The following is a 27,607-nucleotide window of genomic DNA, read 5'->3' on the forward strand; positions in this document are numbered from 1 at the left end:
TGAACAAGTATAGACAAGACACTCCCAAGCCACTGATATCAGTGAAGTCATTGAAGGATAGCTTGTACAAATCTGACTGAAATGCTGGGTGAATTCCATGCCACCACATCTTCACTGGTGTTAGCATGAGTTAGCATAAGCCATCTCGGGTGAGTTTACACAGGCTATAAATTACAGGTGCAACTATACAACCTTCCCCACACCAGTCTCCAAAGGTCTGCCTACAATGCAGACACTGAATATATTGTGCTATACCTACTAATAGATAGGAAGAAGACTTCAATCTCCAGCAGGCTTTTTTATTTTTTTAAATACAACAGTTAAATAAGCAAAGCTTAGAGAACTCCTCTTGGAACTTCTGAGGGACTAGGACCCCCAATCTCATCCCAAAGACCTACACAGTGGCAGAGTTTTATTCAATTCTGTGCTCTTGTGTTTTTAAGTAGAACATAAACTCTTACGGCATAAAAATATAATGTTTGATAACAAGAACTATACTTTTCTCAAATACAGATGGAAGAACATATGCAAAGGAAACTCCAAGGAATGTGTTATTGGACATCTGCTGTTCTTGGAATGGAAACCAAAAACCCTCTCCACTGCAATGAGAGCTTATTGTGTTATTTGTTTTTGTACAGTGCCACCTGCTGACAGCATGGACATTGCTCTTATAAACTGAACTGTGCTAGGAGACATTTGCAGTGCTGCTCCCCCTAAAAAAAATTACTGCATTATAATTAAAAATCAGCAGAATTCCCACAGGAATCCTAGTTGGAAGCACAGTGCAGCACTCGGAAGTTTAGCCCAAAGCTCTCTTTGCTCAGCTCTTAGAATCCCCAATTTGACTGCAGTTTATACCCTTTTTTTTTTTAACCAAGCTACCTTGTATCTGAAGTAACAAAGCTAAAGACACTGTACAAAATTCATTTAGTTTCATGGTCATTAATACAGTTTCAGTCAAATCATCCCAAATGTCTGAGGAGTACGTATTAGGTGGTGACCTCTGGTTTCTCTCTAATACAATAACCTCATTGGCAGTAAAGTGACATACACACTGTAGACAGCTAATAAAATCCGTACCTTTTTCCGCTCACTTTTCCAAGTGGAGGATACTGCAGAATGCAAGGATGCAGTGGGTAACCCAGACAGAGTTAAAATAAACATATACAGTATTTTATAACAGAACCAGAAACTGCTATACAACTTCTAGTTTAATTAGTTTGGAGTTTTATGAAAAGTTTTATTACATTTGGAATATTTAAAAAAGAAACATACAGTCTGGCAGGTCACTCAGACACTCATTCCACATGCAGGAAGACATGAATATATAATATAAAATATACAGGTTAAGAAACTCAGCTTTGAAGGGTTCATATACAACAGCCTGGATGAACTAAAAAGACTTCAGTGATAATGAAGTTGGTGAGATGTCACATTCCACAGACCTCCCGATACTCTTTCATTCTTAGCCCAGTAAAATACATAGGAAAAAAGGGGCTTGCATTTCTGCTGGCTTTAATTTCAAACACGACGTTTGTTGTCAAGGGGGAGATGTAGTGTTTTTGCTATTGTTTCTACAGCATAGCAAAGGCAGCTCACCAAGCCTACCTGATCTGAGGCAAATGGAAAAAGATATATTCCCCAGAATCAACATCACCATTTTTTTTAAATAATCTAACAGATAAATGAAAGCAAAAGGTAATAAGGAATGACAAGGCCACAATAGCCTACCGGCAACATTGTTCAGAGAGCACGATGAAAAGTGATATACCTCAGCAACAAAGAGAGGAAACTCTTCTGGCAGAATCCAGGAGCGGGGATAGAAGTTGTACTCTTCAGGAAACAGATCCTGCATTGTTCGCACTGCCCGGCTCAGGGTAATTTTACGCACCATTTCTGTCATACCTGGGGAAAATAAAATATGGTGCTTAGAAGCACTGAAAACTATTCACTTAGGCCTTGCTCTGCACAGTAAAGCAAGCTGGTATGTTGTTACTTACCATACATTTAAGCATGGGCGTTGTTTTCAAAATAAGCGGCACATTTTTAGTTAGTCGTGGTAATGGAAGATTTTCCTTGGGCAAGTTTTCCTTGGGGATTTATTTGCATTGCACTCAGCACTGTATGTTTGGGAAAGCTGTAAGCTAGCTGTCCAAACTGCCACAGGAAATAAAGAAAGGAATATTCTTGTCCAAACAATGATTAACATACTGCTTCAGCCAGGAATTTTTACCTTATTTTGCTGACATGCCAGAAACAGGAGACAACACTTGATCCAGACACTGGAATTATCTCTAATTATTTACCATCATTGCAACAATTATGTTAGAGATAAAAACGTTTCCTTTTATATAAGCAGCTTTGAAGTCTATTTTGTTCAATCGCCTCCATCCTTCCAATTGCCTTAGACTCCCATGGAAGAAAATAACTGGAAGTTGCAAGTGGCAAGAAAAATTGCACAAAGTGCTGAAAAGATCACAGGACTGGGTCCTGTTAACATTCCTGGGAGTTACAATGCATTATGGAAGGACTTCCGTATCTCTCTAACCTCGCTGATCGGTTCATTTCTTCTTGCTTACCACATGAACACAGGATATAGCTCAGGTAGATACTGCACATGACAAGAGATTTAAACAACCAGAAAACTACAGCACTTTACAAGCTGTAGGTGCATTGTCCACAAGCAGGAAAAAAAGTCAGTGTCAGTGGAGCATAAAGTTCTATATCTGGAGTTTCTCATTCAGCATACTAACCGCTGCAATAAATCTGAAGTGAAGGGCTTAGATAAGTCAATACCCTAAGCTCTTAGCTCTTATTTAGTGGGATCTAGACTGGGATTAAATGAGAAATAAGGGGGCTTAAAAAAGTAGAATAGTCATAATAAAATGAGAGCTGACATGAACTCTTCAATATTAAAAAATCCATCTAAAGAACTGTGCTCTGAGCTCTTCCCAGAAACAGACCAGAGTTCAATATAAAATTGATTGTTTCCACCATAAAAAAGCAAAACAAAAGCCAAAGAACCCGCAGAGGCAACATTTGTATTGATGTTACAGAATGCACAAGAACTGTTTCTCCATTTCATTTTCATCATAATCTAATGTTCGAGTTTTTTTAATTAATGTATGCATACATCTACTACTCCACTCTTCAAGCAGCCTTAGTGTCCGCTTAAAACCTTGATCCATTCTGGCATTCATACCACATATTAGGAAGAGATTTAGTTATTATTGATTTATAAGGTATGATCCACAATTTAAGAACCTTTTCCAATATATGGCTTGCCAAACATCAAGAATATAGTACAATGGGGCAAATCCTAGTCCTGGTGACAGCAATGAGTCGTGCCATTCCCTTCTTTGGGACTAGGATTTGATCTGATGCTTTTTTTTTTTTAGATCTGGACATCAGTTAGTTGGACACTGGAGTCCAGATATAAAAAGCCCTGGATCTGGTTCTCATGTAATACAGGTGATCTGCATTTCCCTTCTGGCTTTGTCATCATTTTGGATTCACAATTCTAAACATCTACTAATAAAATTCAATCTACTTTCTGATTAATGAAGACTCTTAGCTCCGGACCCTCCCTGAATGCCACTCCGATCCCCTTCCTCTGCCCGATCCACTACTCTTCTTTCAGCTCCCTGCCCAATCTGCTGCATGCCACACACGGAGGCTGCCCATGTCATTTGTGGTACACATAACAGTTAAATGATCATCTTTTAAAAGCAACTGTTTAACTAATAACGCAAGGACAATTACCTGGAAACTTGTTGACTTGACCTGAGAATATATCATTATCATGAAACGATACTCCATGCCAATAGATATCACAAGGTAAGCGCCGACCAAATGGACACTGGAAAAAAGATGCAACAGGAGTGTTAAAAAGAGAGATTAGCTATACAAATCACGTGCCACATATAATTCATGATAATTCATAGCTTTGTTAAAAGCAAACAGACAGAGTTTTAGCTTGGAGTATAAAGAAGAAACAAGAAATCCATTGTTGTTCATCGCTTCCAGAAGTTAATGGTCTCTTAAAAAAAAAAAAAAAAAAAACAGAAAAAATTTAACTGAAGTTAAGAAGAGAATCTTGCAAATTGACCAATCATAAGTTTACTAAATCTCTCTCACTTAGGGAGAAGCGTAATTATCCCTACAGCATTAGGCATACTTAAGAAGCCCTTTTCTTGCGAGAAAGTAATTCCTCCATCATTATCTACTCTGCAATGCTGGTGCTCATTATCAAAAGCTAGGTCATTCAAAAAGTTAAGCAGGGGATCAAAACAGGGTAAGGCTCCTCCATTCCATCCAATTCCTCCTATCAAAAAGGGAACGATGATCCTCAACATTTCACTCTCTCATATATATAGTAAGTGAAGTAAATATATTGTTTAGACAAAATGCATGCAGTATTTTTTTAAAGACCTGCCTTAGGGCCGCTGTTGTTGGGGGGGGAGCAAAGAGGGCCACACAATATTTCTTACCCATTCAAAATTTTAATTTTTCCCCATGACTGAATAAGTATTGTAACAAATTCACAAAAGTAGGCTGTATTATGGCAGGAATATAAGATGAAATCATTGCAAAAAACAAATGTGCTATGATTTTGCTTCCCGTTACATCAGTTTTCAGATGCTATCCAGTAACATTTTGGTATTCTCTACTTGCAATTCCTCTAACAATTTAACTATTAAAAGGAAACTTTACAGCAAATGAAGGCCTTAATAATCTCTTATATTCTGCAACAGTTTCTCATTGTTTACTGTTAAGTTTAATTTCACTCTCTGAAAGAAATCCTTATTAGCACCGAACGCTTTTAGGCAAAAGGAAAAAAACTTGATAAAGTTTTCAAGTGAACTGGTTCCTTTATTTGCAACTTTAATTAAAATTTCAGTTTATTCAGTAAATAGCTTTGAAAATTAATTAAAACGCTAATTTAGGACTGCATATTTTCTCCTTTTCCTAATTCATGGGGGTGACATGCACAACATAAACAGAGCTAGAGGATTCTTGACTCATTTCATTATTATTCTGTCTGCAATGAAAAAAAATGTGTTTTTAGTATGTGTGAAAATTAATTCCGTTAGGCTCCGAAAGACAATCAGTGGCCTTAACCCCTTTCTCCACAGGTATATCCAAGAATATAGATTCAGCGATGGGTCTCAGATTGCCCTTCCCACTAAAAACTTGAGCAATTTATTTATTTATTAAATGAAATTGAAATGAAGTGAATGAAATTTGCATTTATATAGCACCTTTCATCTGCATAGGAATGCAAAGCACTTTACAAACATTGCACAGAAATCATTTCACAACAGATGAAGTGTAAGCACCTCCGGGCTGGAACACCGCAGCCATTTTACAACGGAAAGGTACTCAACGGTTCACAAGGGAAAGGGACGTCGCTGTTCTTGGCAAATCAGGGAGTAATTAAGCAACTCAACAACTAGGTTTCACCAAGAGTGGGAAGGACACCCCTACGCTTCTGAATGAAGTGCAACTTCTTCAAGGTGTGCACCTTAATTTTATATAAGAATATAAATAAGCAAAAGGTCAAACTTTGGGCCCAGCCTAGCAGGGCAAGACAGATATAAACCTGGCTTAAACTAATCCCTTCAGGAGCCCCTGTACGCTGGGCAATGAAGCCACTTTATCTGCTCCTCTATCCACTCCCAGCTCCTAATGCCAAGGAACGGAGGAAAGGAGACAATTGTGGCACTGTACCTACAGTTGGCTGGTGGAAGAGAAAGCAGCCCCAGATCTACCCCGTGTGAAACCAAGCACTGTTCTGGGGCTCACCACCAGCTCACAGAATTTAGGAGCCACAGAAGTGACCTAAAGTCACTATTGCCTCTTCTTCTGCTCCTGTGCCAAGGACATGCAACAGGCACAGAGGAGCCAGTCTAGGTTTTTCAGTTCAAAACAACTTCAAGCCTGTCCTTAATTAATCTCAACTCTTCAAGACATTTCTTATATGCCTCCCAAGTCTAAATAAAGAGATCTTTGCCTGAACAAAACCACAAGAGAGGGCACTGAGTGAGCAGATTTGTTTTCACAATTTTGACAAACTTTATCAATCACAGTCAAGCTGCCCTATTTCTCCTCCTTGATTGGAAGGCAATAACTGAAACTCCGTTTCACAGATCACATCAGTCTGTTCCATCCTGATACAGGACAAGTTAAATGTTCTTGGCTTCTAGTCAGAGTTTCCTAGCATAAAATTTCAAATTATTTCTATGCCTATCTGCCTCTACTGAATAGTTAGACAAACAAAATATTCAATGCTTGGATATGTTGTCTCAGACGTACGTGGCTTCTTTTTTTCCTGCTGATCAAGTGTTTGCATCTAGATGGGCTGATTTATAGAAAGATGAATAAACTCAAGGGCAGAGGCTTAATTTATATCTGCTATTTCATTTGGCATATCAGATTCATTTCAATAATCTGATCCACTAAGGCCATGCCTACACCATGAACGCACCGTGCTCCGCAGCAGCACTCAAGCACGCAGTGCTGTTCCAACCAGGCTGCTCCCTATGGTGAAAGGCATATTTCTACACGCAGGAGAGCAGCTCATGTGCGATGCCATACACATGTGTCTACGCTGCTTCTGATTTAGGAAACAGCTGGCGCAACGAGGCACAGCCTGTTTAAAGACATCATGCAGTCAGTTTACTGTGTAGACAAAGCCTACACCAAATAGCCCACTCTAATGACATTAAGAGGACTTCACTGGTCTGCACTAATTCTGCTACGTGTTTTGCTAGCCCCACCCCTGCACAACATCCAGGATGTAACTATTACGGTCGATACAGGAATTTAGAATAAAACTGAAGTTAAGTAACATTGTTTGCATTTGCTGCATCTGATAATAAAAAAGTTGAACGTGCCCATTACCCATTTTCTTTTGCAACTTCTTGATGTACCAATCTTAGCATCATCTCCACACATGGTATTGTTCTCTCTGGTCAGTAATGAATTTGCCTCTATAAATAAAACCAACTTTAACCAAACACAGATAAAACTAGCAGACAGTCTCTTCCCCTGATTAGGGATCCTGGTTCTCTCCTATTTCAAAAAAATCCCCAATTTTTGGATTTAAAAGAGTAACCCCAAATCCACATTTTCTGCGATTAAAATGAAATGCTGCTACTATGTCAATATATGTCTCTATAGGTATATCTATATACAGTGGCATTTCATTTTAATCTCAAATCCACACTTTTCCGTGATTAAAAAAAATCCCCAATTTTCAGATTTAAAAAAGTAACCCCAAATCCACATTTTTCTGCGATTTAAAATGAAACGCCACTAATAGATATAGATAGTGCTATTTCATTTTAAACAGGAGAGAACCGGATCCCTGCTGACAACTACCATACGTGGCAAAAACAATAAGTTGGTCTCTCACAGATCATGCTGGTATTGCACATTGTTACAAGAAAAGCTCTTTCCCTACAATCAATTTGTCCATATTTATCTTATCATTACATCACATTCGTGGATGACATACAACATAATGATCTTTTGGAATCCACTGAAGGGTAAAATTATTCCCAAATCATTTAAAAAGTAATAATTAATCAAATTGATGACAGGTTGAAAGCATTTCAGCCAATCGTCCTCTACTATCCCCAATGTACACCCCAAAAATATCTTTCTAGTATAAAACGTGTATGCATCTTTGAGGGAAAAAAAATTACTAGAAATTAACAGTGAAAGATCTGCCTAGTTCCCTGCTGTCATAATCACTCTTTACCATCCCATCCTATTTGCAGTACTCACCAGAACTGAATACTAATCCATTACTTGCTCCAAAGTGAAAATATGCCATTGAATGCATACTGATTGCTCTTGATATATATCATTTAGTAAAAATCTTAACAGCTCATTTTAAAGGTCTACGGATCCATGATACATTAGAGTTTTGGAATTCCCATCACAGTGTGTTGAAGCCCGAGACTATTTTATTAATGGAGCTGGAATGATAAAGCCACTTTTTGTTGTGAAATTTGACTGATCATGTGGTGATTTGTTTTGAGGGAAGTTAGTGTTAGAGCTGAAAGAGAACCTCATAGTGAAAATTAGCTGCAACTTTAAGCATAGACTAGCACTGCAGAAAAGGCTTAAGTCCTTATATCTATATTTGGACAGCAGCAAAAAAGAAGAAGATACAAAAACACCAACTATACTGACATTCAGCTGACTCTTTCCTACATCATGACAAATCAGCCTGCCCCAGATACAATTAGTTCTAAAGTAATTGCAAAAGGAGGAAATGCAGCTTTCCTACATGCAACATGAGAATGCACAAGACGGCAAACAGATCCTTAATGCAACTCCAATGACTTCCATGCAGCTCCGCAAGGGGTGAAATTTGCCCAATATCACAGTCTAATCACATTTTCTGTTTCTTTCGTAAATTGCTTTTATTGATTTATGTGACAGAAAGGAGGAGAGATAGTGGAGCTCTATGGACACATAGCACAAGAACTTCAGAAAATGTCTGATTTTTATCTTTTACAGTCAAAATAAAAACAAAATCAGGCTCAAAGGACTCTAGCATTAGTCACAGATCTGTATTTCTGTTGGTCATGCCACTACAGCCTTTCCAGAACCCAGTAGCACTCTTTCTTGACCATTCACAGCCACACACAACAGACCTGCAATTTTAAAGAAGCAAAGAGGTGCTAGGTTACCTGTGCCCTTGGGAAACATCTCACTAATGCGGGCTCTGACATTGGTTCTTCTGCCATTATTCTTCTGACTATGGTTGCTTGGGATCTGTTAGATCCCTGCAGTGTGTAATCCGAGTTACCAGCCTCACCAAGCATTGTTAGAGTTTTTTTGCTTTATTCCCAGAAGCCCAGTGCTGAGATGGCTGACAGCCCCCAAAAAGGCAACTCATAGTAAAAGAGAGAGAAGCTTCTCCTCCCAAGGTTACTGGAGAATCAAGGAAGAACTGAGTATGTCTAGATGAGCATAACTGCATTGATGAAAACCCACAGGAGAAAAAGCTTCAACACACTTCCTCACTAGAAGATGCAACCTTAACAGGCTTTAAATTTCTTATCAGTAAAAATCTCCACCTCATCCAGACAAGTATCTAGTCCTCTTTTCATACATTCCTTTGTGCTTCCACCCAGAGGCAGCAAGAAGCTCATGCAGATGAAGGTCCATCCACATAAGCTCCCCCAGCTTACCTAAAGATGTGACATTGCATCAGTTCAACTAACCCAATGCAATTTTGCATGGTGACACTTTTACATATGTTAAACAACAGGAAAGTGGACATCCACGTGCAAAACTGCACTAGCTTAGCTGGCTGACTGCAATATCGCATCCAGTTAAACTGGCCCACTTCTGTGCTTCGAGCAGGCCTCAAGCATTGAGGTCAACTGGAAAGCTGCTTAAAACAGGGCTCTGTGTTCTTTACAGAAGTGCTGACAAAATCCTCTAACAGAGGACAGAGTACAAGAGAAAGCCCTGCATCAGGAAGTGGGCAAGAATCCCAACTGTGACAAGCAAAAGACTACTTTAATTTTGGAATATGCAAGCAAGTAATAATAATTTGGCTGTTTATTTTGGAATAACAATTGAATACATTCTAATATCTATGGCTACTATGATTTGGGAGCCTAAACTGTATTCTCCCCCTCAAAACAAACTTTTCAGCTCATCTTTAGGTTTACAACAAATATTTAGTGGAACATAATGGAGATATAATTAAGAACAACTGACAATGGTCAGCGATATCTGGCTAAAAGCCCAGCAACTTTACTTACAGGGGACCCTAATCTTCCTGGAAAGGGCACTGCAGAAACCAAGTTAATTTCTAAAATTTCAGATGAAAAAATCTCTTCTTATGAATATGTGAAACTGAAGGTCACTGTGTGAATTTTCTCTACTTTTCTAGTGTTCATTTCACTGTTTAAAAACAGTTCTTATGTAGGCCTATACAGTTCAGTTCCTGCGCTCAGGGTACATGGGTTTCCTAAGCAAATTCCCAGTGCACACAAATCTTTAGAGCATCGGGTTGGTGCAGTTTAGGCATTTGTATAATGGTGCAGCAATACCATTGAAACAAAACCATTTTCAAATGTCACTGTAACTATGGCAACCAGATTTCAGAATCCAAGGCTTGGACCAAAAAAAGCATATGTTATACTGCTTCCTGTCAGAAAGGTAAATTTTCAGTAAATAAGAACCTACTTCAGAGACTGGGCTACTAATGTGTCGTAATCACTTAAAACTAATACAAAACACCCTCAATCAAATACTGTAATAGCAACATAATGAAAGGATGGAGGAGGCTAGGGGGAAAAAAAATTAAAAATGTGGACAAGAAAGTAAGCTAAAGAGCAAGCTATAAAGTGTTATATTCTGGAGGAAGAAATAACCTCAGAATTAATGGTATTAATGTACACTGAACTCCTTTTGCCAAGAATTTTTTAAGTTTCCATATATACTCACCTACCACATGGACCTCTCTCCCAAAAATCAGCCCTCCAAAATTGGAGTGCATGTCTTAAGTGGGGAAGCTGATTTTCTGTGCTACAATGGAGGAAATATGGAGAGCTGTACTGGCCATCCTGCTTCTCTCCCTGCCCAAATTTGGGCAATATTTAAAAAAAAAAAAGTCTGGCCAACATGGAATGAATCCAGCAGCAAGCAACAGAAAGAATCCAAGGTCTGGAAAACAGCACATACCAGGAAAGGTTGGAAGAACTGGAAACTATTTAATCTGGAGAAGAGAGGACTGGAGTAGATTTGATGACAGTCTTCAAATACAAAAGAGACCATTATTAAAAAAAAGGAAGAAAAGAAAAGATGCCAATCAATTGTTCTCTGTGCCCACAGTAGCCCAGTAACAGACTTAAACTGCAACAAGGGAAACTTAGTTTGAATATTAGCAAGCTCTTCTTAAATTGTGAGGATTATTAAGCATGGGAACAGATTACCTAGGAAGGCTGTGGACTCTCCATCACTGGAAGTCTTGAGGGGCAAGTTAGACAAACACACGGCAGGAATGTTTTACACAGGGATGATTCTGGCAAGGAACTGCACTAGATGAAGAATACACCTCCCAGAACAGCCCATAGCTCGTTCTGTTGGTGTTCAAACTCCATTTGCAGTTCCTGCTCAATAGAAGAGAAAGGTGGCAGAAAAAAACCAAACAATCCTCTCTTTACCGACTGAGGCATTATTACTAAGAGTAGGACAGTCTGTAGGATCTTTCTCTTTTTCACCCCAACAAGTGATTATTCCGCTAAATGTATTCTGATAGTGCCCAATGGTTCAAGGCAGGAGAGAGGTGTTGGGCAATGCACAAGCAGAGAAGAGAGATTATCGTCAAGGGCTACTGTCTGCACCCTGAAGACATTCAAATTAACTGAATGCAGAAGTACAAGTTCACAGGAAAAATGTTCTGGGATAAATAGCAAGCTGCAAATGCCCTACATGGAAGTACTAAGATTGCCAAATTAGCTTCCCAATACATAATAAAAGGCAAGCCCAAATAGGAGAAGGTTCAAAGTCATTACGCAATCAAGAAAAATGATCGTGGAGTGAGGAAAATGGGAGTATACATCCTCTAGACCTATACCCTAATGCTTGCATGTAAAAAGCAGGAAATCCAGACACAAAAGAAAGCATTTAAACCTGGAGAGAATGTTCCTTTTTACCTTAAATTGTCTTCCCTTCGTTCCTTTTTGGACCTACATCTGCGCAAACAATATGGATTTCTAAATCATACTCAATTGTAAAAAAAATTGAGCCAAGGTATACATAAATTCAACCTGCACAACTCAAAGCTCTCAAAGCAAGAATAAGCTTTTCATCAGGTGCCATTTAAATAGCAGAAAATATAAGCTCTACAGAAGCCATTGAAGCAGAGCACAATGATTTGTGTTCTGTGTACTGTGTATAAACAATGAGGATGGGACCTGCCAAGTCTTCAGTAACAATTATATCATCAGGTTTTTTTAAGAGAAATGGAACCTAGGCTGAGATTCAAACAGCTGCAATGCAGTTAATATGTGCAACAAGTTCAATCAGAAATACAAGGAGGGCATTACACTCCCACATATCTTGATTTGACCTTGACTCTTCATAAATACTTCAAAACAAGATGAAACAAGTCAGAGAAAAGTGCCAATACTTAATAAAGTCTTCTACCTCCAAGTGCTTCTTAAATAACTAGTGAAATAGCTACATACATCTTCCCCCTCTTGTTTTATTGACACTGGATTAACAACAATCCCTTCCCTGGCTTTGTTTGCCCAAAGGGCAACTAATCCTACACGGCAAAGCTTCTGTACACAAGTCCGCCTGACTACAGTTACCAGCCCAGTGCTGTGTGGGAACCTAAACAGAGAAAGGGGAATCTTTTCAAAGTTCTGCAAGGCATTTTTTTTTTTTTAAATCAATTCATCTTTTATGTCTCTGCTAAACCCTTCCTTGCAACGGTTGATGACAACACAAATTTTAGATGCCAAAACAAAGCAGGAAGCATTAAGTTGTATTTCTTTGCAGTTTTTCATCGTCAGCAGGAGCATTTATATGTGGGCAACAGAGATTTGTGTCTCTTATTTTTCAATGAAGTTTCAGATATAAACAATGCAACTGTCCACAAGGTTGATTACACCTGCCAGATACTTTATAAGGTAACAATCTTAGATTTAAGTAGCACTTTTGATGCCAAAAGGACTTTAAAGCTCCATTTAAGACCAGGAATGAAAAATATGGCATCCAACGGAAACTGTGGGAGCTAGAATAAAAGTATGCGAATCTGAACTACTATAAAACACTTAAGATTGATACTTTAAATCTTGGCCCAAGTCTAGATCAGGAGTGCTTTACTGGTTAGTAACACTCTACTCTCAAAGTACTCCTTGCACACCCTGTTATACCAGCAAAACTGACCTTTCACCAGCACAGCCTATTTTGACCTCTTTTCTCCACTCCACCATGAAATAAGCTCCACCACCAAAAAAAAAAAAGCACGATTTTGCTGGTGTAACTGTATCTACATTAGTTGGTTTTGTTGGCAGAGGGATCACCTCCACCACTCCCCCCCAGTTGGCATAGCTGTGTCAGCAAAAGTTTGTACCGAGACAGACCTGGCCTTGCTGGAAGTGTAAGGGGCAACTGCAGGCTGCAACTTGCTACGCAACAACACTCATTTGCACAGCACAGCGGCACCAACTACCACTTACCACCCGCACCACTTTGAGGATTAGGGGATATGGGCATGGAAGTCAATGGAGCAGGTTCTAAGTGGATCAGGCACAAACAAAGGCATTTCTTCCCACTTGGCTGCTAACTCCCCCTGCCAGCAGATCCCTGAGGATCAATAGGATGTGTCTAGCCCCCAAACATTCCCATTGTGGACCATGAACAAAAGGCAGCCATGTGAAGTAGACCTCACTGTGCGTCATAAGCCTGTGCTCCCACCCTTTGAGACAGTGTTCCTTGACAGGGGACAACGCCGCTCCACACAACCAAGATGGCACAAAACATGAAGGAAGACTTCTGATGCCTACGAGGTTAATAAAAGAGAGGCTTCTGATCATCTGAGGAACCTATGTAACAGTCAGTCTGAAATCAATATGAGAAACTCTCAAAGACTGGCAAAGGTTTAAGCAAATGATAACTGAAAACACAGTGCAATATATTCTGATCAATACAGGTAAACCTCATCTTACAGAGATCTCAGGAGATATCCCAATCCTTCATAAAAACTGCGGGCTTGGATAACCACGAGCTTCAACACCACATAGCCCCTAAGCTCTGCAGCTCTCAAGAAAGTTAGTTCTCAGATCTACGCAGAATTTGGAAGAATAAAGCTAAAGCAAATACCGCGAGGCACTGAAGCCAGAAAAGGGAAGCACTCAGAGTACTTAACAGAGCTGCAGTCCAGTGGAGAAGACTAACAGGGACTAAAAGGATTAACGGGCTAGGAGAAACATATAAATGGAAATAACACCAGCTACAGTGTAGTGCCAGGATGATCCCATAAAATGTAGACGTCCCTGTCTAAACCACTATTGCAGAGGTAGGCAGCAGAGGACAACTGTCCTGGACTGTTCAACAGCAGAGTTGGTTTTTATAAATGCATCAGGAATGGCAGATTTGGCTGACTCCCGGCACCGGCAGAGATGGACCGGGGAGATGTTGTGCCAAAACAAAACAAGAAGCTTGGGCCTTGTAAGGAACATAGGGGATTGAGGGAGCAAAAGAAACAGGGAACAGAAACAAAGGGAGGTTGTAAGAAATAGGGGGTAGTTGAAGAAAAGCGCAAAGAGAAAGAGAAACAGAGGACACCAGGTGGTAGAGGGGGTCAGAAACACGTAGGTGAGAGTACAATGCCGGGCCCTGCAGATTGGGTTGGGGCCAAGGGAGTTAGTTCCACTTCCATCTTGTCCCAGGCCCCCCATATCCTTCAATAGCCCACAAGAGAGTCAGCGGTCTGCACCGCTCCCCTGTCCCAAACTGTCCTTTTGATAAGGTGCTTGCATCTGGGTTCCTGGAGTTTTCTTTGCTCATGTTTAACATTTCTTTAGCTCATGTTTATTTTACTATCACAAGGGCCTTGATATAGACACTGCGAACACTTAGATAAGTTACCTACTTTCAGTACAGCTTCTGTAAATATTCCTTTATGCTTGGCTGAAACGCTGCTGGGTAAGCTTGCACAGCAACACTCAAAGAATCAGCTCTCCTTGAACCAAGACTCTCCGGAGGAATGTTTTCACTCTCTCCACTAGCAACAACCTTCTGTGTCAAAAAGCTCTGCCACTTTAGAGATTGCCCTCTATATCACTTGACACGAAGGCCTAAAAATTACTTATAATGAAGAAAAAACTGCCAGGTTTTGGAGTTATTTTTAGAGGAACTGAGAGGCAGTGGAGAGTGACATATTGCTGAACTAGTGGTGCTGGATGCGGGTTAGTGAATGGCGTTTGGCACTCGTTAGCAAAAATAGAGAGTTCTGGACAGAGAACGTTACTAATGCAAAGGAAATGTTGCAAAAAATAAGGCTTCCAATCTTGTAGATGTAAACACTCTTGTCTCTTTACATTAGACATGCACTTGCTCCTGCACTAGAAATATCAGACCACTAGTTTATATCACACTCCATCTCCCTTTAAGGAGAACTGTCACCATCAAGATGGACCAGGAACAGAGTGCTAGAAAATTTCTTCATGGCTGATTACACAAAAGATCAGAAACACATACGCTACATTCATTTCTTAGAGAAGCTGACAGCCCATGCTTAAGGTAAAACTCAACCACGCTGCTAACAGCTGCCACTTAATTCTAGACCCGTTATAGAGCTCCATGAACTATCGCACGGTCAACACTAAAGCTAGCACGCTAATACTAGCATCAGCATCATAAATGTAACACGGGAGTTAATGAACTAATCTCTCTATGCTATGGAACCAGTTTTAATCTGCCTAGCAACAGGACCAATTTCTTGAAGATACGCGATGAAGTTCATTGAGTATTTAGAGACTAGAATCTGATCCTTAAAGAGGAAGCAATTAAATATGATCCATGCTGCTATTCAAAGGTCCAGTGCAAAGGCCTGCTGCGCTATCCCAGCAATTTTCATAGGGTGCCTTGTACACGAGCCAGGAGGCTGTTCCGACACACTGCAATTACAACAACTAATCAAGTCTGCTGAAGCGTGAAAAATTACTGCACTCCAGCCAGCCTCCATGTCTCGTGTATCAGCATCCCCATGCTTCAAAATTGCAGCAGAGGTGTTTTATCTAAAGCTCCTTCAACAAGCTTTAGATACAGCACCCCCGCCACCATCTTGAAGCATGGAGAAGCTGATGCATGAAATGCTCCAGGTGCTTTAATTAGAGTGGCTCTTCGAGGTGCTCCAATTAAAGCATCCCCCCCACTCCCGGAGTGTGTGTAAAAATGCCCATTGGTATCTGTTAGTTGCTCCATAGTTAAGGTTGCAGCCAGCTTCCAGCTCCTCAAAACCAAAGCATTTCCCTGATATTTCCCAGAGAGAATCTCACTGTTAGACTGATTTTAATGTGGGCGCAACATAAAGAATTTGGTGGAAATTACAACATGCATTTTATCAGTTTGAAATTTTTCTCCTCCAACATTTTTCAAACAAATTCCTTTGCCTTCCCAGATCTAAGCAGCTGAAATCCCCAGCTTGTACAACAGCCTCTTCTTAGTTCTGAAGAGGAAGATTTCTCCTACATGCTCGAACGGAAGAGTTTGCATAGTTAGGCAGTTCTTCCCTATTGTCTATCCAGTGTTGAGTACGTGGTCATATAGTTGATAATGACATTTAAGTTACCTAAAAAAAATGTTTTTAAAAGTTTAAAATTACATTCTTGGTATTTATATGGTTGGCCCAGGCTGGGGGTAGGGATCAAGTGGATTGGTCAAAAACTATTTCAACACCGTTTTACTTGGGGATTACCTATAACGTAATTACCATCTTTGGTCACCCTCAGATAATGATCACTTCACTTAACTAACTCGCTGGCATTCCAGAGTAGCAAATCCCCCTCACTCAAGCTTTTCTTACACTACAGGGTTTGTATTTTTCATGCATTATTCTCCTCCCCCAACCCCACATACACACATTTTGGGTGTCTGCTTCATTTAACATGATTCCATCACATTAAATCTTATTCCCATGCTGAAGTTCCAACAGAAGATCACAAATGCCTCTGGCTAATCTAGTAAATGTCTAACAATCCCTGCAGATTCCTGCGTTCTCTAATAGAGCCCCTGGGCTCATAAAGTCCAGTCAGTCACTTAGAAGTAATAGCATCCGAGAAAGAAGTAACACTGTGGAAGAACATCATGCAAAGTAGGCACAAATCATCTGTAATCTTAAAACAGCAGGTCATTTTGTAAGCTTATTTCAAGCACAAAGCAATTTGTGTGCAGAAGATCCTTAGGAGAACAACCTAGACAAAAGACAATGTTACACGTTAATATAGCTATCCTTCTTCAATGTAACGGCTTGTAAACCTGTAGAAATTCATTATGAGGACTTGCTTGAGCAGAATGAATTATGATGGACTATAAGTGTAACAGCCAAATGTGTTAAGATTCACTATTTGGCTGAACGGCCTTTATTAAGAAAAAAAGAAAGAAGCCCACAGGGGAAGCAAGGCAGACTAGATACAAAATATTGACAAAATTAATGGGTGGAGAGGAAAGGATATGGAGAGAGACAGTAAACAAATAAAGATTAAGAGGAACTGAAGTGATTGTTATTGTAGGTTATAGAGCTGGAAGGAGAATGCTGATAATAATGTTTGTGTTCACGGGGAGAACCAGGGTGTGTGAAACAGTTCCATTTCTGGGACAGAATACATAATGGAGAGCAACCAGGGGACCCAGGCACAGAACAGGGCAAACATCAAGAAGCAGAAGACCTAAAATTAGCTAGTAAATTTGGCTGATTACAAGTGTCATTTGCAGGATTAATTGTAATAAGTTACTAGAATTTCAGAAGTGCCCATTACAGAAACATCTGCAAGCGTACAAACCTTAACCACGAAAGCACAGAAAAGAAACTGTCAGACCTGTCCCACACTTTTCCTACAAAAAAAAAAAAGACTTGAGAGAGCTTGCTGATGAACACTCGGCAGGTGTACTTAGGTGTTGGTGTCAGAATGAACAAGTATATCAGGATATAACTGTACACGGTTAGCTTTTGTTGCTATTTTGCAGCATGGGCACAAGTAGAAAACTGGAGCTTTAATGAGAATCTGACATTCTGCAACAGGATTTAAATAATGAAAGGCTGCAATAAAACACTTGGGAAAAGTGCTATGGGTCCAGTGCCACCCGTCAAGTCTATTGATAATGGGAGTTTCAGCATCCAGCACACAGACTGCCGTTTACTCCCCCAGCCAATTTCACACTCAGTCTCTTTCACCTCTAAAATTGGGGAGACCTCTTTCCATTTATTCCTCTCCCTACATAAGCTGAAATCCGGGCTTGGCTAAACTCCCACTGAAATCAATAGGGAAGTATTTCACTCTTGGTCCCCATCATGATAGCAGGAGCTGGCACATGCGGTTTACCACCATCCGTACTTGAAATGTTTCATTCATCTTGAAATCTAAACAAAATAATTTCCTACTTCCTAGGACAGCAGATTCTGAATCTTCAAATACAATACAGCTTTTCTAACTGGTGTTATCAGTCACGCATACCAGGCAAAACAACTATAAACAGCATAGTACTGTAGGGAGAAAATGAATATAAACGCAGGAACAGTCAGGCAGTTGTCAGAAACAAATCCGTGTTATGCAATGTTCCCGTAAATAAATATATATATAAAAAGCGTTAAACAAAAAGGTTATCAGAAGCATTCAGACCTCTTCCAGTTAACACACCACCGGCCTATTCATGAGATGTCATTTCTAAAACGTCCTAAAAATGCATTTACAGCTGGGCAACAATACAATGCGAATCAGAAGAGCAACATTATGTTGGAGAATACAGCTCGTTCCAAAAGTATTTGTACGTACAATTAAACTAAAGGAGACCTGCACTATTCATGAGAGAGAGGGAAAGTCTGTCTGCATTACTAGGTGCATTAAAAACCAGTGGACAAATCAGACACTCCCAAATAAGATTTCTGGAGGTTATGAATACACCCCTCTATTAGGAGGAGCATGGAACGGATGGTACTCCGCAGATCCACGTGTGAAATGACTCCCGCGTAGGAAGGGAAGAGGTGCTTGGAGGAGACCACTGCCTCCACAGAGCTAGCGGGATGCTGCCGTCGCCCCATGGGAGGAAGGCAGCGGGCCGAGGAAGAGCACGCAGAGCTGAAAAGTGGGGCTCTACACTCCAGCTCTGCAAAGAAATACGAATCGTCCCCCCACTTGATGACATCCCTGTGCCGCTCCGTTTCCTCCGACCCTACCCTTTTCCTTTTTTAAGGAAGTTACTGGCTACACTCACAGCTCCGGTGGCCTGAACCACGAAGCCACTGGGGCTGGGAGTGTGTCCAGCATCTTCACAATACAGCAATTCGTGCAACGGGGAACATTTCCGAACCCCCTTGCCACGTTTATCACAGCGCGTTTTTAAACATGATCTTCATTCTGACCCGCGTCCGCTCGTTTAACGTCCCCCGCTCACCGCGATCCCCCCTCCTCTACAGCCCCGGTACGGGGCGACTGATACAGACACATCCCTTCCGGGCACAGTCACCAAAGGCCCCGCTCCACGTTACCCATCCGACGCGATTCAGTGGCGAATCGCGCAATAAATTTAGACCGCCTACCCATGCAGAGTAATCATCACATAACGGATGAGTAAATCGCGCAATAAACTCGGACAGACCGCCCATGCCGAGTAATTCTCACATGACAAACGGATGAATCGCGCAATAAATGGAGACCAAAGCACAAAGCAACGATTGCACGATCCAAACGACTCTGCCGCTAAGAAGTTTGTGCTTGAAATTGCACGTCGCGCCGGTTTGTGCCCCGCTTTCATCTGAACGTGTGCCTTTTATTGCGCCGTGCCCGCTGGTGATGAGCGGAGGCTCTCCCACACCACACCACGCTTTTCGCAGCCAGGCTCCCCGCCGGGCTCTTTTTAGAGCCGTTTTTATGGCGTGACCACGTGGGGGGGGGCCTAGCTACATGTGTGCCATAAAGGTAACGTGCGACAGCCTGCGCGCCCCTCAGCCATAGATCCCAGCCCTGAAGCCGTGGGCTGGGGGGAGGAAGGGGAGTAGATGCACGTCCCCCTGGGGCACAGCGCACTATAAAGGTAATGTGTGACAAAGCCCATGAGCCCCTCACCCATCAATCCCAGCCCTAAAGCTGCGCCTGGGAGGGGTCTCCAGACCCTGGTGCACGCCCCCCTGGGGTGCAATACGCCATAAAGGTGATGTGTGACAATGCCTGCGCACCCCTCAGCCATTAATCCCATCCCTTGGGGGGAGGGTGTGTCCGGACCCCAGTGTGCGGCCTTCTAGGGCACGCCACGCCATAAAGGTGACGTTTGACAGAGCCTGTGCACCCCTCAGCCATTAATCCCAACCCTTGGGGGGAGGGCATGTCCGGACCCCAGTGTGCGGCCTCCTAGGGCACGCCATGCCATAAGGGTGATGTGTGACAGAGCCCGTGCACCCCTCAACCACTGATCCCAGCCCCAAAACTGTGCCGGGAGGGGTCTCCGGACCCCGGTGCATGCCTCCCCTGGGGCGCAATGCGCCATAACGGTAACGTATGACAATGCCTGTGCACCCTTCAGCCATTAAACCCAACCCTTGGGGGGAGGGCGTGTCTAGACCCCAGTGCGCGGCCTCCTAGGGCACGCCACGCCATAAAGGTGACGTGTGACAGAGCCCGTGCACCCCTCAGCCATCGATCCCAGCCCCGAAGCTGTGCCGGGGGAGCCTCCAGACCCCGGTGCATGCCCCCCCTGGGGTGCAACGCGCCATAAAGGTAACGCGTGACAGAGCCTGCGCGACCGGGGGCTCACCTCCCTCCAGCGCAGCTGCCGCAGGCTGATCTTGAGCGCCTCCAGGGAGGTCTTGGCCTTGGAGCTGTCCACGGTAACGTGCGGGCGCCGGGCGGCCCGGCCCCGACCCCGGCCCCGCTTGGGCGCGCCCCGAGGCCGCGGGGGCAGGGCCGCGGCGGGGGAGCCCGGCGGCTCCATCACTGGGGGGCGGCGGCGGCGGCGGGGCCCGCGCAGGCCGCCGCCTCCTCGCCCGTTGCCATGCGGGCCCCGCGGCCTGCTTAGCAACGGCTGCGACGGCGGCCGCGCGGGGCCAAGCACAGTCACAAGGCGCTGACGGCCCCGCGCGCCCCTCGGGGAAACCCCGGGCGCCAGGCCCACGTGATGGGCGCCATCTTGGGAGCGGGCAGGGCCCTCGGAGATTCCCACGTTCCATAAGGCGGAGGGTAGGAGCCGCAGCCATCTTGGAAGCGGGCAAAGGCCGCTGTGGCTGGAAGCTGGGGGCTGTGTGTAGGATGCCAGCCCTGAGCTGCCCCTGGGGGGGAGTTGCCTACAAAAAAGTGACAGAGCAGGGTTTGGTTGGGCTGTTCCTGTTGCAAAGCACTGAGAGAGGCCCCAGCTTTGGAGCGCTGTTGGAAGTCTCTAGCGAATCACGTTTGCACCCTTCACCGCAGCGCCCGGTTTAGGATTAAGCTACGGTTTAGGGCCTCCCAATACGAGAGAAGAAGAAAAAAAACCTGGGCGTTTTCACTCTAAGATGACAAAAATAGACACAGACGTGACTCCACACTTATTATTCATCTTGAGTTCATAAATCTGTGCAGAAATAACAATCATTCCTCTTAAAATTTCACCGAAATCCATTTTTCATGGATTATTTTTATCGTATGGGGCCTCTAAAGCTGGACATCGTTTATGGTAGGTCCTCAGCATGTCGCAATCCAGCACTGCCGCGTGGCTAACGCAGCGTGGCACCCCTGGAAGGAGCTCAAGGCACCCTGGGGTGCTGCATCCCTGAGCCCAGGGGAGTTGGAGGGACGGCTCCAACGGACCTGTCATTCATAGATTCATAGATGTTAGGGTCGGAAGGGACCTCAATAGATCATCGAGTCCGACCCCCTGCATAAGCAGGAAAGAGTGCTGGGTCTAGATGACCCCAGCTAGATACTCGTCTAACCTCCTCTTGAAGACCCCCAGGGTAGGGGAGAGCACCACCTCCCTTGGGAGCCCGTTCCAGACCATGGCCACTCGAACTGGGAAGAAGTTCTTCCTAATGTCCAGTCTAAATCTGCTGTCTGTTAGCTTGTGGCCATTGTTTCTTGTAACCCCCGGGGGCGCCTTGGTGAATAAATCCTCACCTATTCCCTTCTGTGCCCCCGTGATGAACTTATAGGCAGCCACAAGGTCGCCTCTCAGCCTTCTCTTGCGGAGGCTGAAAAGGTCCAGGTTCTCTAGTCTCTCCTCGTAGGGCTTGGTCTGCAGGCCCTTGACCATACGAGTTGCCCTTCTCTGGACCCTCTCCAGGTTATCCGCATCCTTCTTGAATTGCGGCACCCAGAATTGCACGCAGTACTCCAACTGCGGTCTGACCAGCGCCCGATAGAGGGGAAGCATCACCTCCTTGGATCTGTTATCGTGCATCAGCAGATGCATGACGAAAGTGCCATTGGTTTTTCTGATGGCTTCGTCACACTGCCGACTCATGTTCATCTTGGAGTCCACTAGGACTCCAAGATCCCTTTCCACCTCTGTGCCACCCAGCAGGTCATTCCCTAGGCTGTAGGTGTGCTGGACATTTTTCCTCCTTAGGTGCAGCACTTTGCATTTCTCCTTGTTGAACTGCATCCTGTTGTTTTCTGCCCGCTTGTCCAACCTGGCCAGGTCTGCCTGCAGCTGTTCCCTGCCCTCCGGCGTGTCCACTTCTCCCCATAGCTTTGTGTCATCTGCAAACTTGGACAGAGTACACTTCACTCCCTCGTCCAAGTCACTGATGAAGACATTAAAGAGTATCAGTCCAAGGACCGAGCCCTGCGGGACCCCACTGCCCACACCCTTCCAGGTCGAGACCGACCCATCCACCACGACTCTCTGAGTGCGACCCTCCAGCCAATTCGCCACCCACCGGACTGTGTAGTCATCCACGTCACAGCCTCTTAACTTGTTCACCAGTATGGGGTGGGATACCGTATTGAAGGCTTTCCTGAAGTCTAAGTATACGACATCCACCCCTCCCCTCCTGTGTCCAGGCATTTTGTAACCTGGTCATAAAAAGAGACTAGATTGGTCAGGCACGATCTGCCTGCCACGAACCCGTGCTGGTTTCCCCTCAGCATAATTTGTCCTGCTGGGCTCTCGCAAATATGAGCCTTGATAATTTTTTCAAAGATTTTGCCAAGGATGGAGGTGAGACTGACTGGCCTATAGTTGCCTGGGTCCTCCTTCCTCCCCTTCTTGAAGATGGGGACCACATTGGCCCTTTTCCAGTCATCCCCGTGGGAACATGCTGTGGGCACTGCCTGTCCCAGGAGCTCCCCCAGCTTGCGTGAGATCGGCTTCACATCAGGGCCCATTACACACAAACCAGCTCTTTTGCTTTGCCATGGCATGGGAAAAGTTGTGTGATGCATGCAAACCAGGATGCACGCAAAACACAACACATGCAAACCAGGATGCACGCAAAACACAACACATGCACACCAGGATGCACGCAAAACACAATGCATGAAAAGCTTTGGCCGCCACCTGCAACAGCCTCCCTCAACAAACAAACACCAGCCCTATCACTCCGGGACAGGCAGCTGTGCACAGGGACTGGAAAGTGGGGCCCTGGAAAAAAAAGGGGCAGCGCTTTGCTCCTAGACCTTTGCGGAAATGTGAATTTGATGCCGGGAAACGTTCCCGGCTGTCACACGGCGACCAGCCATCACGTCTAAGCAGGGTTCTCCATAGCACAAGCAATGGACCCGTGCAGCATTGCCCACCTAACATGAGCTGCACAGATTTTATTGTCTTATTTTTCATTGTTTTCTTCTAACCATGGCGATTCAGTTTGACATCAGTGACAATTAAATAATGACTAAAAACAAGGGAGGGGGAACTCTGGCAAGGCACTACATGTGATCTCTCCAGACGCTTTCTGGATCGGTTGATGGAGAGTTGCCTTTACCCTTTCACATTACAACAACTTTTGGTCCCCTGGAAATGGGAAGTTAAAACGCCGAAGAAAGCGAGCAGCGGCTCAGTTAAGTAGATGTTCGTCCCCAGTGGGGTGTCAGCAGCTCGGGAATGAGCACACTAAATGCTCACAGAACTCTAAATACTGAGGATTTTACAAGTTCTTAGCCAAACGTGAACAAAATTGCCTTGAAACTAGGCCTAATGGGCAACTTCAGCGGTGCGCTGCCACCATCCACTTGTCACATCTAATTGAAAACAAGCTGTTAAAGGGGCTCTGAGGACCTGCGCTCCACTTCAAGCAGGATCTCTTTAGCTGCGTAGAAATAATTACTTGAGTCACAGGAAGGTGCTTTTTCATTTTTATCACTTTGGTGGGAGGGCTCACGTGGGGAAGTGTTCAGCTCGGAGGATGCAAGGAACGGAGGCTTCCCCCTACCCTATCGCACGCCATTGATACTTCACTTCCTACAAATTGACGGTTTGCCGTGAACAGCTGCATTCAAGGGAGGGGCAATCTCCTAATAAAGCGGTCCCTAGAAGCAGAGCCGGACACAGGCATGGGCAAACCGGGGGGCCAGAAAGGGGGCCCGAAATTTATTTATTTTTTTCCATTGTCTGATTATTATTATCCTTATCTCTGGCAAGGGGGGGCCTGATACTAAAAGTTTGCCCGAAGTCTAGGTACGGGGCTGCCTACCGGCCAAGGAGGATTCACCCCAGATGCAGATTCTTAAAAGCTCTTGCTTTGAGGGTCCGATTTAAAAATCTAGATGCTCCCAAAAGACGTAAAGCCCCATGCCCCGATTACCGCCCCCTGACAGATTTCAGAGTAATGCACCTGTGCTCTCCGGCTTTGAAAGATGGTCCACAAAGGAGAAGAGATGGGGAAGGGGAGGGTAACATAGGAAAAGAAGAGTGCTTTCTCATGAGCCACTCCAGGCTGGTTTTGGACAAGCCTCAACACAGTCCATTAGTCTAAAGCAAAGGCAGAGCAAGTGCAGCTGCGCCTGGGGCACATCATCTGAATGCACGGCTTTCTTTTTCCTTTTCACAGAACTGAACGATGTAGGGAAACGACGCATCCTGCACTAACAGCCTCTGCTCGCAGCCAGACATGTTCTTTGCCTGCTTAAAAATAATAATTCTGGAAGGTGCAAAATCCCAAAGCGGTGCGGTTCTCTGGGTTTACTGAGGAATAATGTCCTGCGTGACCCCATCCCACAAGAGAAGTAAATATTCAGAGACGTCGAGTTCGAAGGGCTCTGAAGTTTCTTAGGCTCTTATAAAAATCTCCTCTGAACGGCTCACTTCCCCTATTTAACCGAGTTTTAGCTATTTCCATATTAACTGTCGCTTAAAATAGCTGACTGGACTTGGCTTTCTTGGATTACATGATAATAGCTGTCTACAGTCGCTTGGGAAATGAGCTGGCTGTTGCCTAGCCTTAATAAGCACCTAATGAGACAGATCTGGCTGTTTTGAGGATGTACCTGTCTGGCTCCAAGGGGTCCCTTTGGGCAGTGAGCAGACAGCCCACGCGCTAAATCGAGTAGGAAGTTGTAGGAGCAGAAAGACCCTTTAGAAAAGGGTGTGATGGTGCCTTGTTGCACCAGCTGTATCATGAAACAGAGGGAGTCCGCTTGTGTGTGGACGGGGGCTGGCAGCATGGTGGTCTCAAGCAGGGTCTTGGGCTTTGGCATTTGCCCTGCTCCCTGGGCTGGAGTACTTTCAAGCACAGTGCAAGCCCACCTTTTCTCCCAGGCCTCTGAGTTCCTACCTACGAGGTCCTACGGTTGTAAAGGGAGTTATTTTATGTGCTGCTGTGGATTGATGTTGGGTGACGGAGAGCCATCCGCTGTATATTTTGATGACGTTAAAAAAATGCCTCCAGGCACCATGGAGCTGAGCTTTTACACGCTGATAAAAACAGATGAAGAGAGACAGGATGCTGTCACGACTAGGAGGTAGATACTAGAGGAGAGCCAGGGCACTCCCTCTCTCTGCCTTACCTGACTTTTCTGGAGCCCTGCAATAGCAAAATTTAGTGCGGGCAGACAAGTTGCTTTACTCCTGTATACGAGCAGACAGATGTAATCTACGGTGCAATTCAAATAATGGACTAGCGCTTTTCTCCAAGGTTGTCAAGGCACTTCACAAAACAGGAATTCACCAGGTCTCAGCAGTAAGTCAGCCGTGTTTGTATAGATGCAGCCCAAGCAGAGGTACGCGGTCGTAGCAGTATATGAAGAACCGGTGCATATGGCTCTGAGAGTTGAAATCAAGAAGTTGGTGCGTGGGTACGGTGGTTCAAGGAGCTGCAGAAGCAGGATACACATGTTCAAAAGGAATGATGGTATTTACGCAAAAAGCCGAAATGAAAAAATAAAACTATTCAAAATTGTGTGTTTTAAACATTGTGTTTTTATTAGGAATTGCACAAGACCAGCTTTTTCTAGTACTTCTACCATCGCTTTAAAATAGTATTATGAACAACCTCAGGGGGTCAGAAGTATGCCAAGGAAATAGAAAAGGGGCTTTTATAATAAAAACAAATGACTCAACACCACGAGATTTTGTCCCATGTGCAACTACGTTAAATCTGTCAAAATATTAGTGAAGCGGGGGAAATCTGACAAACACCTGATGGTCCCACAAGAACAACTTTTAATGGTAACAAAAATATGTACCCTTTAGGGATAGTACATTCAATACAAAAACAGCAAATGCCGAGTGCCCTGTGTCACGTAGCCGGCAGGTGGTGCTGCAATCTGTGAAATGTGCTCGTACAGAAAGCAGAACACAGCCTCCTGCTAAAATCCATCACATTTTGTCAGAAAGAAGGATCTATATAAAACTAATCAGAATTTGGGACATAGCACCTGTAACAGGAATTGCTCCGTGCTACGGGGACACGGCTGAAACGTGAAATGAGGAGGAATTATTTTAATAAACGTAACAAAAAGATGGGGTAAGTGCTCAGGCAGTGATTAGAAGGGGAAAGAAAAGGACAAACAGTTCCAGGAAAATCAAGATCCCGCCTGTTGGGGTCCGAGCAGACAGCGATCGGAGTTAGCCCGTGAGATCAGACCACGGGAGCCGCGGGATTGCCCTCCCACCCTCATCTGACTCTGCTGCCTGATGCGGGGAAGAGGGAGAGAAGAGACAGCGTTCCCACTAAGCGCGTGATGCTGCCCACACCGGAAGAAGAAAGACCCTTCCCCGCAGATGGCCAGCGCAGCTGAAAGTACGAGGCTTCGTCAGCCTGGTAATGTCTCATCGCAGCAGCCTGCAGAGCTCCGACTACAAACTGAAAACGGCCTTATAGTGCGTCCCACCTGGTGTCGCAAGGAGAAACGACCAGGCAGGGAAAGGTCCCGGTCCCTTCTGTCACAGTCAGCAGCCACAACTGATTGCATGCTAGTCGCTTTACAACAGTACATGCGCTTCATGTAAATCTCACAGATTCCTCAAAGATCCTGACTTTTCTGCCGCAGCCCTGAGCCGGACCCGAGTCAGGGGTATGGAAAAGACTGTATGGAAAAGTCAGGGGTATGGAAAAGACCTAGGGCACGGATGGTCTCCCCACGTTTTTCTTCCTATCCTTTGGTCCTTTCAGGAAGTGCTATCAGAAGGATGCTCTTGACCTGTGCAACTGTCCAGGAGACTGGACGGTCACCTTGCTGGGGGCACCTGACCCCAGTTGTCTTTCCTGCTTGGTGCAGGGGGCTGGACCCGATGATCTTCTGAGGTCCCTTCCAGCCCCTAACATCTATGAATCTATGAAAACTTCAGCAGTGTTTGTCCAACACCTTCTATCATACCCAGGGACTGGCATCTTTTATCCATCAAACACAGCCGACACAGGGTTAGCATCCTAAACTAATAACCATTCATCCCAGCCCTTTCCTGGTGGATCCCTTCTAAGAAGAGAGGGATTCAG

At 44.1% G+C, this 27,607-nt stretch overlaps 1 protein-coding gene across 3 annotated transcripts in view; it reads right to left on the minus strand.

The window, feature by feature from the left end:
- TTLL11 (tubulin tyrosine ligase like 11) overlaps positions 1-20,823 on the minus strand; it is a 130,597-nt gene extending 109,774 nt beyond the window's left edge. Inside the window, exons 1-3 of one of the 3 annotated variants that reach the window (XM_059715713.1) lie at positions 20,515-20,823; positions 3,763-3,859; positions 1,772-1,905 (exon numbers count right to left, since the gene is read on the minus strand). In XM_059715713.1, the coding sequence (XP_059571696.1) occupies positions 1,772-1,905; positions 3,763-3,859; positions 20,515-20,691 (408 nt within the window). In that variant the 5' untranslated portion in view covers positions 20,692-20,823. The remainder of the gene's footprint in view (positions 1-1,771; positions 1,906-3,762; positions 3,860-20,514) is intronic. The other 2 variants (XM_014603712.3, XM_059715714.1) reach the window with 2 other exon arrangements.
- Positions 20,824-27,607: the final 6,784 nt, after the last annotated feature.

The sequence above is a fragment of the Alligator mississippiensis genome, chromosome 12 (assembly GCF_030867095.1).
Source record: "Alligator mississippiensis isolate rAllMis1 chromosome 12, rAllMis1, whole genome shotgun sequence".
Taxonomy (NCBI): Eukaryota; Metazoa; Chordata; order Crocodylia; family Alligatoridae; genus Alligator; species Alligator mississippiensis.